This window comes from Amia ocellicauda, chromosome 19 (assembly GCF_036373705.1).
Source record: "Amia ocellicauda isolate fAmiCal2 chromosome 19, fAmiCal2.hap1, whole genome shotgun sequence".
NCBI classification, from domain to species: Eukaryota; Metazoa; Chordata; class Actinopteri; order Amiiformes; family Amiidae; genus Amia; species Amia ocellicauda.
In genome coordinates, this window is record NC_089868.1 from 19272031 (window position 1) to 19288426 (window position 16396).

General features: G+C 37.9%; 1 protein-coding gene across 1 annotated transcript in view; it reads left to right on the forward strand.

The window, feature by feature from the left end:
- Window positions 1-16396, forward strand: part of hmcn1 (hemicentin 1) — an 82878-nt gene that overhangs the window by 2084 nt on the left and 64398 nt on the right. The window contains exon 2 of the mRNA XM_066692242.1: window positions 16079-16149. Within this exon, the coding sequence (XP_066548339.1) occupies window positions 16079-16149 (71 nt within the window). The remainder of the gene's footprint in view (window positions 1-16078; window positions 16150-16396) is intronic.

Sequence of the window (16396 nt, forward strand, 5' to 3'; positions counted from 1 at the left end):
AATTGTTTTAGGAATACAATGTAAATTCTAAGATCCACAAGCTTTGCACAACAGTAATGGAACAACTGAAAATGTGAGAGACTTGTTGGTGAGTGGGTTATTATTAAACAAACGGCAGAAAATGTTGAGTCTTTAATTAGCAGACAGGCAGGGGGAGGGAGGCTCAGTCATCTACCACACCTCTCTGAAACAAAGACCTGGCTTGTTTCACGTACTTGGTTTGAGTGAGAAGGAAAGGTGCGATGAGGAAATGCTTCATTGTCAACAGATGCATGTAAACAGAGCAAAGCAGCATGACTGCAGTCACATGGGATACTGAAGAAAGCTTGTAAAATGCACATTGCCTTCGCAGTGTGGCATCTACAGCAGCGCTGAAAAGACAGCTCGTCTCTAGACAGCGTGCTCCAGATTGGTTTTCCATCTTGTCTTAAGAGCCTGTTGGAATTCCTTTCAAGATGCGCGGGATCTGGTTATTGCTTCAAATAACTCTTAGCTGTAACTGAAGCTAAAGTTTTGCAAAAAAGAAGAGGTTCAGCAGAGGGATTTGGTCCTTCACGAGAGATCTGAGAACATGTATTCCAGATGTATGGGTCGTTGCTATTATTATGCGAAGCTCAGTATGGCACATTCTTTTTTTTGAATGACAGGATTTTGATATATATTTTTTGAGTTCATATGCTTTTGCCAATGAAAGGAACCACACACACACATATATAAATCCTACATATTGTTCAGTGCTTTGTCTAAGAGAACCTTGATTACAGAAAAAAATTCCCTTATTGGTACAAAGTCATGCCTTTAAACATTGTTTGCAGTGTGGTTGGTGCCATTCTCCACCCTACGGGGCATAAATAGGTGCTTTGGGTTCTTTACTATTAGCTAAGGAATGACATCTTGTACACATTTAACTGCACATAATCGATGCACTCAATCACAATACAGATGCAGTTGATAGTGTTTACAAAAATGTGTATTTTTAATCTAAACATTGCTATGATTTTTGCGTGGAAATGATGGAGGACGGAGGTCATAACTCATTATTTACAAACACTTTAACTAGAGGAGGCATTTGGTCAAACATATTTATATGTGTGTGTGTTTATTCTATTTTTAAAAATATGCAAATATTATGTTTTGATATAAATATATTGTTTAATTTTTTTAATATATTAGGTAAATCATTTTAAATGAGAAAAGGTCCTTTGATGTAGCAAGACTTTTCTGTGGTTCCAGTTTCTTAAGATGTTGATAATTTTATTTATTTACCATCCCACACAGTGATAAGGAAGTAAAGCTTGTTTTATTTGGCTTGGACTCCAAACCACAACTGTCCCGTTTACACTGTAATCTGAATCAGTAAACATAGGAAATAGGTTCAGGGTATTGGAGTCTGGTTATATGTTGGCAGCTCGATGGAAACTTTAGTTTGTCTTGAAAACCTGAAAACATGGAGGCTTGAAAAGCATAAGAGTAGGATAATACTTCTACTAATGATTAAGTGATTTCTTAAATGTACACAGTTTTAAATATAAAACATAATAGCCAACAGATTACTTGTTGAAATTGGGAGCTGTACTTTAGTGAGAATTCCTACATCAGAAGTTGAAATAAAGTTAAATAAGATGAATTCACATCTAAAATCTATTTTTTAAAGTAAGCATGGTCAGAGGCTTTGCCTATTGTCCCAGGGCACACAGCCCTCCTGTAGCCGCTCGTTATACAAGTGAAAACAGTGACACACACCAAACACCTAAAAGAATAAATCAGCTGTTGCGTTTATTCTTATTGTTTGCACAGGCACTGTGTGTTTTGGAAACTTATTGTATAAATAGGTTAAGTGGTGCTGCAGAGGAGGGGGAGTTTCAGAAAATCAGCCCTGAGGATCTGGCACAAGATCCACCGAACAGGCGAGATGCCCGAAGTTAATAGACGTGCTGTCTGCCTTGTGAGTAAAACGTGTCTATTAAACACTGACAGTGACAGAGTACTCAGATTTCACCAGGCCAGAGATATCATTATAACAATGACAACAAACATGTAGCGTTTGATTCTGGTGTAGAAATTCAGTTGTATTCCTCTTCTTCGGAGCCCGATTCATTTGCTACAACCATTAACAACTATAGCTTTTAAGTTTCCTGAGTTAAGTTGGTGCTTTTGCCTATATATCTGACAGCTATGTGTGTCAGAGATGTTTTTATTTATTTCATGTTAAACATCTAATGGATATTTTCCTCATGTCAATCACACTGTGTCATCTATTCAAGTCCTTTAGGCACACAGAGTGCCTTGTAGTTATGTGGTAAAATAAAGGTTTTAGTATGACATGGTTGGTGGTGATGGATGTGTTTAAAACTTGCATACGTTCAAAGGATTCTCTGTTCGTGCAGCCTGCATCTTTTTCAACTGCCACCTCGTCCAGATTACAAGGATCCCAGGGTTATCATGAACAAAGTAAATTGTGATGCCATGAAGCAGGAATTCTTAACAAAACACAAAACAGGAGTGTCCCATTTGCACGTAGAGGAAAATCCTTTTCATGTGGCTAATGATGCACTTTAAGTCTTATAACAGTCTTTAATTTTAAACAAGTTAAGTATATTTCAGGGTATCAGGAACTAAAAGAACAGTTTTAAATGTTATTTTCTTTAATTCCTTCTTTAGAACTCTTTCAAGTCATACAAGGCATACAATATCTTGTGACATTTATGAAATTCCCCCAAAAGTGATAAGTACGCATTAATGATAATACCAACATATTCTGCTGAGCTACTCTGGAAAGCAGGGAATTGATCCTTCTCTGCCATAAAATATAATCTTGTTTTCAGAGATCACATGTCTTCCTAGAAATGAGTCTAACTGAAACTGGAGAGGAGGAGATGGGACATGCAATTTGTTTTGTTTGCCTTCAGAAGGGAATTTTGAAGGGGAAAGTACCAGAAAGGAGCAAAAAAATGATGGCAGAAATTAATCAAGACATTCAGTTCAGTGGTATCTTACTGGAAACACATGGTCTGTGCTCTGCAAGTTTTGATTGCTCCAAAGATCGAGGTCAAGTCATTAAAGAGCAATAGTATAGCATGGAATTAAACCTCATTATAGAAACAGAAGTTGAAACAAACAGTAGTATATAGGCTAATACAACACTAGTCTTCAATGTTTGTTTAAAGTTAGTAGATTCACTATAACGTGTAATATGTAGTCTGTTTGGTTTTCAATTCGTTGAACGACATTAGTGTTTATTTTAGAAAAAAATGTCAGTTAAAGGGTTTTGGTAAGCCCTTTCTTGTTTAATGCGGTTTTCATGATCTTGTATCATTCATACACCAGTGGAAGGACGTGGATATAAAGAGATCATAATGCATTGAGTGTTTATTTGATAATTACTTCTTCACACAGAGGTGAGCAATTCCCAGCAGTCAACAGCCAAAGTCAATGATGCAGATAAACAAAATGGATGAAAAGCTGGTCAAAAGAGTGTACAGACCTTTCTGAATTGTGATACAGCATTGTAGTCAAATACACACTCCCAAATCTCTGAAGTCGAAAGTATGTTGCTTTGTGTAAAGAAAGGAAGAAAGGCACTGTCTATAAAGCACTTTGCTGCACAAAGTGTGTTCAGGTCTCTAGAGAATGAGGAATATGAGTCTTCCTGAAACACGAGGAGAACCCAGGAAGGATGCAACCTAGAACAGTAAAGAGTGACAACACCAGCTCTGGGGTCTGCTTCTGTGTTTGACTCTTGCAAGCTCTTGCCAGTTCATAACAGTTTAGCAGTCCACAATGTGTTCGAGTGGAGGCTTACAACTAAATGTTTCAACAATTTCCCCGTCTGTGCCATGAGTTTCTCCAATACAGCTGTGTTATTGCTCAATTCAAATAAATTGTAAGGTGAAAGTCTAGACATTAGTTACCAAGAAAATGTGTTTATTTTTTGCACATTTGTTTATAATCTGTTGAGGAAGAATCAGATAATACATTTGAAATGCATTAATTTTGGGTCATATTAGAATTAAGAGATTGTGGCTTCAAACATATATGCTGTTTCACACAGTTCAGAATAAAGATTCTGGGTATAATTTAGGTGTTCGGGTTATTAATGTTAATGTTTGAATGCACTGCGATCAAAGTGATTATCGCAGATTTCCGGTTATTTTCTTGGGATTGGGATTGCACATCAATCTCTCCTGTGGATTAATCTCCCATTGTTGTATTTTTATAAAGAACAACATAGTCTTCACTATTTCTCCACCGGCCATGGGCAGTGTACACTTCATGTCCATTGAAAATATAATTACTATAGGATTAAGAGCACAAAATGTTAACAGCTGCCAGGGGGAAGGCAAATCTGGGGAATCTGTAGTTTTTCTGCTATCCAGGATGTTGTGAAGCGACACATCCGGATTAACTTGAGAGGGCTTACATGCTGAACTACTGGGACCTTCCTTTTAAAATGGGTTAGGGTTAGGATGTAACACAGTGGAGTAATACTTTAGTGGTACTGCCTATAAATGTGCAAAATACATTTGTAGAATAAAATATCACATATACCAAACAATGATAAGGCCTTTCCTCTTAGATTTACATTAATTTACAGACAGCTCTAGTATATTTCCAGATATTTATTTTTCATACGGGTTAGATGTAGGGAGAGTATGTAATTCCCCTGAGGTTGCAGCTCTCACTTGCTGGAGTCCTGGCATATTGTTTAAATTATCGCTGTGGCCCAGAGGAAGCCATTGTAATTTTCATGGCTCAGACGCTGTAGTGTTTTCTTGAACTGGGGCTCGGAGTCCCGGGGGAGGCTGCATAGTGCTGAAACATTTCCTGAGCCCTCCGAAGCTAGTTCATTGGCGTGTCTGCGTCTGTTTTCTTAAACAAAGAGTGGAGGCTTTGTGTGAGTGGATTTTGAGGACAAAGGCATATACTGTCAATTCACACAGGCTGCGATACTTTGTGTTGCTCCCACATCGTTTTACTGTCAACAACTGTCCTTTCTGCGTAGGGGAATGGTTCTGGGTTGTCTTTACTGTAATGGACTTTTTTTTTATCTTAGGAGAGCAATTGAGTATCCTGAGTAACTGATAGCTGGGTTTATGTAGTGCGTTTGGTGGAACAGGCAGAGGTGAAAAGATTAATCAATTCATGTGAGGTGTCGTGGTATTGAATATATCTGAGAATACTGAGTATAGAGAAGATGTCAAATATTCCAAATCATCACATTTTCAGTTGCATAGCCTCACAGTGCTGTCTGATGGGTTAGAGAAATGGCTGCACCAAACGGGATTCATCCAGTATCATTGATTCACATTATACAAGCACAGGTATACAGTAGACACATTCTTCTGTTGGTGTGCTTATGATTATGTAATAAGGTAATTTTCTGCTCAGAACACTTAAAGGAGTAATTCTTATCCCTAATCAGTACATGATTAAAGTGCTTATATGACGAATCGTTTTCTGTGTACTGTCCATTTGTTTGCCAACATATAGAGAGCTCCATTCAGTGCTTACTTGAAAGCAGTAGAAAATGAGGAAGCCTAAGGACAGAGCAGGCAGCAGTAATAGTTCGGTAAAAGTTAAGTAATAATCAAGGGAGGCTTTTAAGATGCCGAGACAGACAAGGCTTCAGGCCACTCTGTGGTTGGCTTTGCATTTCCATACACGCACCGTGGCCCAGTGGAAATCACTCAGGATATGCTCCTGCTTCCAAGACTAAAGAGCCGCTTAATAAGCAGTTTCCAATGTCAAGAGGTGCATGAAAGGAAATTAAGCCTCTTTTGCTTTCTGTTGAACAACAGCGTTATGAAAGGCAGCAGATTCACTCCTTTCTAAAGAGACAAATGGGTCAGAGATTGGTGGCCAGTCATAGCACTGTGGTGTCGAAGCTGAATGTTGTACTGCTGGTAATCCAAAATTGAGGAATTTGTGAGAATTAGTCAAATTCCATGTAAATTACTCTTTGGCCATTTGACTTTCTGTCTTTCGTCTTTTTTTCAAACAGACAGCTGCAATTTGTTTTTAATTTAGAAGTCTTTGGCAGAAAGTTTCCTAGTAGGTGGTTTCTGCTATCTATATGGTTTCACACATTAAAAGAGAGCAGAGAGACGTAATATTAGTTTGGTTTTTGTGGTGCTGCAGTTTTCCAAGCTCCTGGCCTTATGCTTTCCTTGAAATGTGCAGTATTGTCCCCTTCCCCCTGTCATTAACTTTTCTAGCTCTCTCATTTTTGTACATAGCGGTCTCATCCAATCTTCTTTTTGATATTCTAGAACTTTCTGCTTCTGTAAGTGCATCCTTTTGAGGTATTAGTCATAATGATAATGTTAGCCATCACACTGAAACTGCCTTGATACAGATCACTTTTTTAAACTATTTTATTAAATTCACACTTCTAGATAAACAATTTGAATGTGACATTAATAGTTTGATGTTAAAATGAATGACAGTTTAATTAAATGTAAAACAAAATGGTATATGCACACGTTGAAAAGGAAACAGAAGTTTTTCATTTTCATTCCACTGTCTGTTAGATTTTTTGTTGCTTCATCTGCCAAAATCTGCTAAGGTTTTCTCTGCTTCTCAGCGTTCACATTGGCATTTTTCATTTATCAATCATTTACATCATTTACATCTGCCTTCCTGCTTTGTTTACTGAGCTAGTGTACATTGTGCATGCATTAATCAGTGAAACAGAGGTCAGCAGTCATTAGTTATTTCTGTGGTCTCGGTGATCAGTCTCAACATCCTCCCCAAATCACATTCCTGTGAGAGACAACTATACACAGGAATCTCATAGTTATCTTTAAAATCAAGATGGAATATAATACAAGTGAAACAGTTTAGTGTTGTGAATGCTGGATATCAGGCAAATACATTTTTCCTGCACTATTTGTGATGGAATGAATGTGGGTTTTTGCTAGTGGTTATGTAAAATTTCTTATCTGTATACAAGACACCTCTGTCAGGAAAATTATAAAATGTAGTTGCATCTGTATGAACTGGTTTTATATGGTATCTAGGAGACTCATTATTTACTATGAAGGTTAATCCTTATTGATATTACTTTATACATACTTTAGAAAAATACATTAAATACATCAGGTTTTGTACAATATGCATGAACGAGGTTTCATTTCACATTCAAATATGTGAACCTGCTACAAGAAATAAAATGTAGGCATTTTGTTTACTTCTTGCAGTTTAGTATAAGAGGTGAGCTAGCACACAAACCTGGTGATGGTTTTGAAACCCAGTGAAACACATTGAGTAGTGCTTCAGGATTAGTCTGTGGTTTACTGACTCCTAAACTAATTCCAATACGTTTAGTCAGACTTTTCACAGACATTCGCACATCAGAGCAGTAGGGTTTTCACATTGCAGTGAAACGTCCATTTGCCTACATCTGCAATTCTTTATTAATTCCCCAAAACACTATCCTTAGCTTGTTTATATGCTATTGTTTGTAGGACAGAATATCAGGTATAACAGGTTAGAGGAAATTCTTATGATGTATACAGCATTAAACCTTTCAGCATTATACCTTCTTCATTAACCTTCATGCTTTTTTTTTTCTTGACAGACTTTTAGTGTCAAATAAACCTTGTCTAGTTACTTTTGCACCCTGCTTGCTTGCTGACGCTGCAGCCCACCTTATACAATCTGTTAAACACAGGCTGCAGCTCAAAGACGTGATTCCCACAGCTCTGTGGTTTAATGAGCTTGTGGTTTTGCGATGGTTGCCTGTCAGAATTATCCTCCACGAGAGGCTAACACTCCTCACAGAGGCCTGGGCCGGGCCTTGAAGAATGAGACTGTTCGAGACGAGGAACGCTCGCAGGGGATTGAGAGTCACCCAGCCGGGCTTGGCCAGATCAATCATTTAGTCAAAATTGGAAACAGGCTCCTCTGGAAGAAGCTCGCCCTCAAGCATATCCTGACTGAGTGGAAAGCTCAGACTTTCCTGTTGTCACTTGATCACTTGTTCACTTGAACTAGTATTTTTGTTAAGGAGAATCCATTAGCTGTAGTGTAGTGCACTTCAGAATATCAGAAATTGCCTCCAAAAAACAGCTCATCTGTTTCATTGAGTGATCAAAACAATATCATTATGTTTTTATTATTTGCATGTATCTTTCCCTAACAACAAAAGGAAGCCCAGCATTATAACTTGGCGAGTTACACAACATTTTGTTTTATATTCTTACGCCTAAAGTCTTATTGTCAACTGCAGTTGCAGTGAACAGTTCTCCTGGGGTGAGCATTACTTAGTACCTTTGTGCAACTCAGATGTTTACACTGATGGCTCTATAAGGTGATTTTGAGAATAGCAGGAGATACAGCTGGTGTTTTAGCTGCACATTTAAGTCATCAAAATTTAATTTATGTGAAACAAAATCCTCAACAGAAAATAATCTCCAAAAGTAGACAAATTAAATTATAAGCCATTTCTAGCAGAAACATTTATTTAAACTGGAGAGTTTCCATCACAGCAACAATGATGCAAATCTGGAAACCACTCTTCCAAGGTTCTGTTGCATTTCAGAAAAACCTCAGAAATTAGTGGTTGATGAGGTAAGAGAACAAAAACTATACTGGCTTGCAACAAGACAGACAGAGTTTCCCACATTTATCCCTTTAGGGGTTTTAATTAAATCAGTGTCTATTTGTGCCAGCCTAATTAAGGGAAGGATTGCTTAAGTTACTGCTAACAAATTGGACTTTGGTTTCCATTTTCTGTGGGGATAGCCTTGCATTTCTCTCTCTCCCTCTAATATATACAGGTCTGGAAAAAATTAAGAGACCACTGCAAATTTTTCTTACATCAGGATCTCTACATGTAAGGCAGCTATTCCATTCCAGTGTCTGTTGAATTCCAACACAGGCACACCTCATTCTACTGAATGAGGTACTGATTTGGTGATTACCTGAACCAAATCTTATTTAATGAGGAACAGTATAAAATCACTGCTGTGGTCATCACTATCCTCTGGCAATAGGATCAGCTGGATGGCAAAAACAGTGCTAGTAGTACCTCAAAAGTAATTGGAATCAAAAAATAACTATTAACCACACCAAAAGAGTTGAAAAGGAAAGTTTTGAGTGAGGAAAAGAAGGGTTCAATTCTGGCTTTACTGGCAGAGGGGTACAGTGAGCGTTGGGTTGCTTCCATCCTTAAAATTTCAAAGACGGCGGTTCATAAGAACAAGGTCAAACAGCAGACATTGGGGATAACAAAGCTACAGACCGGCAGAGGGCGAAAATGACTCTCCACTGACCGGGATGACCGCCAACTTATTCGAATGTCACTCAATAACCATAGGATGACATCAAGTGACCTATAAAAAGAATGGCAAATGGCAGCTGGGGTGAAGTGCATGGAGAGGATGGTTCAAAACAGGCTCCTAGGGGCAGGGCTGAAGTCGTGCAAAGCTAAAAAAAAGCCCTTCATCAATGAGAAGCAAAAAAGAGCCAGGATGAGGTTGGCAAAACACCATAAGGATTGGACCGTAGAGGCCTGGAGTATGGTCATCTTCTCTGATGAGTCAAATTTTCAGCTTTGCCCAACACCTAGTCATCTAATGGTTAGACGGAGACCTGGAGAGGCCTACAAGACAGTGTCTCGCACCCACTATGAAATTTGTTGAAGGATGCATGAACCAAGCCACTTACAAGGTTGTCCTGGAAGAAAACTTGCTTCCTTCTGCGCTGGCAATGTTCCCCAACTCTGAGGATTGTTTTTTCCATCAGGACAATGCTCCATGCCACACAGCCAGGTCAATCAAAGTGTGGATGATGGACCACCAGATCAAGACCCTGTCATTGCCAGCCCAATCTCCAGATCTGAACCCCATTGAAAACCTCTGGAATGTGATCAAGAGGAAGATGGATGGTCACAAGCCATCAAACAAAGCCGAGCTGCTTGACGCTTTGTGCTAGGAGTGGCATAAAGTCACTCAACATCAATGTGAAAGACTGGTGGAGAGCATGCCAAGACGCATGAAAGCTGTGAGTGAAAATCAGGGTTATTCCACCAAATATTGATTTCTGAACTCTTCCTAAGTTAAAACATTAGTATTGTGTGGTTTAAAAATGAATATGAACTTATTTTCTTTGCATTATTCGAGGTCTGTCAACACTGCATCTTTTTTGTTATTTTGACCAGTTGTAATTTTCTGCAAATAAATGCTATAAATGACAATATTTTTAATTGGAATTTGGGAGAAATGTTGTCAGTAGCTTATAGAATAAAACAAAAAACGTTCATTTTACCCAAACACATACCTATAAATAGTAAAACCAGAGAAACTGATAATTTTGCAGTGGTCTCTTAATTTTTCCAGAGCTGTATATAGATCTGACATAAATAAAATGATTAAGAATTATTTTAATTGCATATCAGTCTATGGAAACAAAAGTTCTGTTATTTCCAAAATCAGTTAAACTCTGCAGTGTTCTGAATTGGTGCTTACCTGCTTGTTGGCCTCTGGTATTTTGTATCTTGGCTGTCTAGTAATCGCACTATGGCTGAGGCAAGAGGGTCGGCATTAACCGGGTCTTGAGTCTACAACTCTCCATATCTTAACGATGCTGCAGCACAAGCTGGTTAAACTGCTCTTCATAGCACTTTTGTTTGAGGAACGTGTGTGTTGTCTCCAGTGTGTTAGAATATATCCTTCTGGCCATGGTCCATTTGAAGATGCGTGACTGGCTTGAGTTTGAGAAAATGAATTGAGAGACAGACATTTTCATTTTGGTTTTAATACTCCAGTATATCCCCAAATATGTTTGAAACATAAGATTTGTGGTCCACTTCCACCACAGCACAATCTGTAACCTCAGTTTTGAAATTAAAGTATGAGTGTGGCCGACTTCATGAAACAATTCACCTGAACAAACAAGGATGTTTGCTTAGATATTGTGACATTGACAATAGCATTATTAATATTTCTTGTGATCAAATCTTTATTCTTGTGTATAAAATCCCTTTATACCTGCCCACATCCCAGTGGTACTTCTGTTTGGATGTAGTTGTGCCCATTTGTTATACTTCAGCACCGTTCATCCCTAGAACATCGTCTCATCTGAGAAGAACGTGCCCCAGCGAAGAGCCGATTGTGGGCCGTATCATGAGTACATGTAAATGGCAGGGTTTCGGATGACCTCAGGGTTCATTGCAGTGAAATTAACCAGAGCTCTTCCTGTGGGAAAACTAATGGTCCTGTTTGAGATTGCTGCAAAATACACATGCATTCGATGCCTTGAGACTTCACCCCCATACCATTTATTTTAAACTTCTTCTTGAAATAGTTTGCCATACCTTTGGAGAGATTGTAATTTCTTGTTGTCCAGACAAGGATACATTAGCACCCTGTGAGCAGGAAAAGGGCCCTGAATATTTTGTAATGCTGCCGATGATTAATTGAACTGTCACATCTCTGAGCATAAGAGAGAAGCAGGTAATTACTGTAAGAAAATAACATGGGTTCTGTTTAGTTTTTGGCAAGGATATCAAGCTGCCCTGTGGGATGTGGTTAAGAGTACTTGACGTTTAAGTGGGATTACATTAAGACAAGCATGTTTTATAGGAGATTCATTATACAATACTAGGTTGTCTTTCAGACCGAGTAAGTTAGAACAGCTTTTCTACCTGGCTGACTGACTGCCAGGTCCCACTACCCCTAGTTTTCAGATTTTTTATTATGGCACATGTTCAAATTGCTGCTGGATTTGTAATTTTCCAGTTGGACTCTACAGAATGTATATTTAGTCATGTGAAATGGGTTTTTATTATATTTTTGGCCCATGCTGCAAGCATTTTAAAATGTGGTTGAAATTGTAATAAGGCAGGTGCTTGAAATGAATATTGGAATTGTTAAAATAGCACGAAAATGGTTTATGAGGCATGCATTTAATAATTCACTTTTACAAAAGTATGGGGACAGCAGACACCTCTTAATAAAGATATTTAATTAGGTATTTTCTCTTTCCGGACCTTGTAAAGTAAAGTACATTGTCTTGCTGGACTCTTCCCAATTCACCTTTGCAGTTTCTGAAAGAAGTACTCTGTGGGAAAGAGTTCAAGTGTCTGAGTGTCTTTTCAGTCTGTATCCCTTTAACGACTGTTTTATGTTCTCAGCTTTGAGAAATTGTAATATTGTGTAAAGGCCTCACTGTAACATTACGTCAATGACAACTTTGCATTTTTATCTGCATGGAACATTTTCCCACATGTTACATATGTTGATCTTTTTTATTCTTGTTATTTGTGTAACAATATTATAATAGAAAATAGATAACTTTACATAATCTCAATTTCCTATTGTAGAGTTTAGGAGATCATCACAAGTTGGACTCGCCAATCCTGTGATCTCTTGTACCACCCCAGGTGTGGGGAATGTTAATTATGGGACAGGGGAAGAGATGTGGGGGTGGGGGGTCTGTGACAAACACTTCTTTTATTGTGAGGTTATGATAAGAACTGGCTCCTATGTTATTTTGTCCATTAGAATCCCAGTATAAACTGTCTGACAGGTGGGATTGTCTGTGGTGTGCTGTGGTCAGTACCAAGGTACCCTGCTGTGCTTGGTTGAATGACAACCATTCGTTGACATTTGAATACAGTGACAGCCAGAAATACATATAATATCTAGATACATTAAAAAAACAGATGTCCACAAGTGAATGAGATGAATGTTTTTATTGGGAAAGGGAAGGATTTCTGGTGATTTATAGTCCTAAATCTTGAAATATAACGTAGTAAAACACAGTGGAAGAGAGAAAAAGATTGAGAAAAATTCTAAAATGATTGAACATCCCTGGGAATAAAACTTTGTCTTCAAACATCTTGTTAAACTATCATATAGAATATATGCTCAGAGTGAAAGAGACACCTCTGACTCCTTCACAGCGGAGAAAGTGGGATCCTCAGGACTGGGCGAATGTGAAAAGCCTGATTCATGGGTTTTCTGCAGCCATTTGAAAACTGGGTTGCTTCAATTCACCTCTTTTTGACTCACTTTAATTAGTCATTGATGGAGGGCTATAATTACACATGCTGAGGGCAGCACTTTGCCTGGGGCTCGAAAAAAATGAAAACAAATGTTGGGGGCTGTTAATGTGATTACTTCCACAGGTATATAAATTCTCCTGCTCGTGCCACAGGGAAAGCTTCATATTCATTTCCCAGATTGCTCCTCTGTGTGGAGTGGGCTGGAGGCTGAGCCTGGTCTTTGAAGGAATTTCCTGACATTTTAATATTCGGATGAGAGAGAAAGACTATCCCTGTAATGTCAGTCTGCTTTAAGTTAAAAATAATACTGACCTTTTTGTTTATATGAGAAGAAACTCAAAATCTCCAGCCTCAGGGTAAACAACACATGGATGAGTGTTTCCCAAAGAACTAGCGCAAGTTTACATTGTGTTAGAACTGGGTTCATTCTTTTCCATCCGTTTTGATTTTATTTTGTGTTGAATGTGGATACATTTTAGGAAATTAATTAATTAAATGCTGCTAAGTGCTAAGTGTCTAGGGTGTGTCTGATTTGATCTCACTGTCTTACAGGTTATGCACAAAACAATCTCATTTATTTGTATTATTTACTTGATAAACACTTTATGCTTTGCTAAATATTAATATTCCTCTGGCAAACTTCTCATTCTTCTTTCAAGATGAGTTCATGCAGGAATTCTAGTCATTCCCACACAGAATTCTACCTGACAAAAATCTAGTTCAACCTGGTGTCTCTAACATATGTTGGGTAGATGATGTGCCCAATAGGCTGAGAAGAAAGTCACACAGACTAATCAAGAGAATACGAAAGCAGAATCAACTTTTCCATTCATGAACAGCAATGCTTTCGCTTGTGAGTTTCATTCCGTTTAGAACAGCCAAATACATTTCCCTGTTAGTTTTTAAGTGGCTTTGATCGCAGAAATATTTCCTAGCTTCCAGCGTTTGCTGCCAAATTTTAACATTTGGAAAGATTTCTCTTGAGTTATTATGCATTGTAGAAATGTATATGTTTGTTTATATAACTTTTCCAAACTGCAATTATGTTTTCCTATTTGGTCACTAGAGAAAACAATAAATACATGTAGGAAAGACACAAAAATGTTGTAGTTCTTATGTTAAACAATTTAAGAAAATCGTTGTCTTCCAGCTTGTTCGTAATAAGTTTGAAAACTAGATAGTGTGGCTGTGTGAATCTGCGTTAATGATGTGATTATTAAATTCCTGCAATGTTGATTTATTTTGACCAGTAGGTTGATTGCATTTTTTGGAAGTGTTTGTCTCCACATTTTTGGAACAATGCCATGAGTATCATTTAGAGGATACAAAACACAAATGTTGTATATTTCTCAATAATTTGCATGTTTATAAATGAGCTCTTAAACAATTATATGAAAATTGGAAAGACTGGTAACTGTGATAATGACTGCTGGAAGGAAAAGAGCGAGCTCAGCATCGGCATTTAACAATGCTGACAATACACTAGAAAGGTCTTGAAATGCTCGAAAAGAGCATACTTTTGTACATTTATTGTTGCCTGTTAATTAAAGTGCACACAACCTCTAATTTCAGTGGCCAGCAGAATACCGACTTGTTTCAGCAGAAAGCTATGCTGATGCTTACGAAACTCAGGCATGTACCACAGCTGCAAAAACTGAAGTCATCCCCTTGTTGTATGGCAGTGTTTAAAAACTTGACCTTCGTAGCTCATTAAAATTTGAACCAAAGTAAGCTGTGAAACAAGACTTCCAATAATGGACAGAAAACACTTCAATAGCAAATTAAATTGACAAAATAGTTTATTGTTTTTAATCTCTGAAAGATGTTACTAAGGTTAAAGAGTCCTAAGTGCAGCATGCCTTGGCAATAAGGTAATTTCTTAGTGTAAGTAAGAATGGAGCAATTGCAAGAAGCAACAGTTGAGCCGAGTGGAATGGTGCCATGCATTTTAGGGTCTTAGCCTTGACTGAGGTGCCATTGTCAATTAGAGTCGGCAGGGTGCATTGTTTAGAGAATTTTATAAACAGCGTTGTCCTGCTTGACTTCATAATATATTATTATAGTCATTTTCTGTAATGGAGTGTTACATGCCTTTTCAGCAAATTTTTCAGTCTATGCAGGGATGCAAATTATGTGTGGAATGATCTTTACTATGTGGAATGTAGAATTGTTGACAGTATTTTTGTGAGTCTGTTTCATTTAAATAGCTTTACTCTGCATTCATATATCATTTTGCATCTCATTTCAAGCACAGTACTGGTGTAATGACTTTTGATGCAGACCATTTCATTTTTAACCTTATCATCCATGCTTTTATGGTGGAGAAACCACACAGTCAACTGACAGGACAAAAGGTGGTGGGGTTCATGCTCTACTTCTGTTCCATTTCAAGGGGACTACATATTAATTCACCAGTTGTTCTTTCAATAACTCTGTGGGAAGCAGGTAAGCATGGAGCAGAGCAGAACAACTTGTTTGAATGAAATAATTCCTGAGGATTCCCATATCATTTTTACAAGAGGGTCTCAGCTGACATCATGGCGCCCATGACCAGATGGAGATTTTTTTAAAGGTACTTGCTGAGCAGCACCACCATCCTGAGCCAATGTGACAGACAAGGTGGGGAGCTTCCTGCAGAGTGATTAATGACAGTTGGACACGTATCCAACAAAACTTATGCTGGCCTTCCTTTCCTCAGCACAAAGTTTGGAGTTTCTTCATGGTGGTCAGAGGGCTACAGGATTAGAATCTATGTACCACCGGGGGGGGGTTATCTTATGTGGTCTGCTGCCAGTGGGAGCCATCCACTCTTCTAGTCTTTACACTAAACACCACAGGTACAATACCACACACATATATGAAGTCCCAGTATGTGCAATGTCAGTGAGGGTATATGCCTAAAACTCACAGTGATATAGAAATAAAATAGACATTATAGAAAGAAAGCTTCGTAGTACTGCTCTGAATCTATGGTTTAATGAGCAATATGTTTTGTGGAAGCAATGAAGCAACATTTGATGTTTTAAATTAAATAATAATTGTAATGTTGTTAATGTTTTTTCTTAATAGAAATCGGGCCGGTAACAATCACAACCGATCCAAAGAAGTTCCAGTATGAACTCAGGGAACTCTATGTACAGGTGAGTTCTCAACAATGTCCAGGTGTGTCCCAGAATTACTATTCTCCTTAACAATATATATGCATGTTTGAGACTGGTGTAGAAAACAGAATGTCTCCGCCCTTTGAATTACTTATATGAAGCATATCAAAATTATTAATAAAATAAATGAGAAACCATTTCACAGTGTATAAAATAAACTTTTAACTTTTTCAGTATTTTCAGATTTAGGACACGACAATGATTTGTGTAAAGCTCTTTTTTTAAA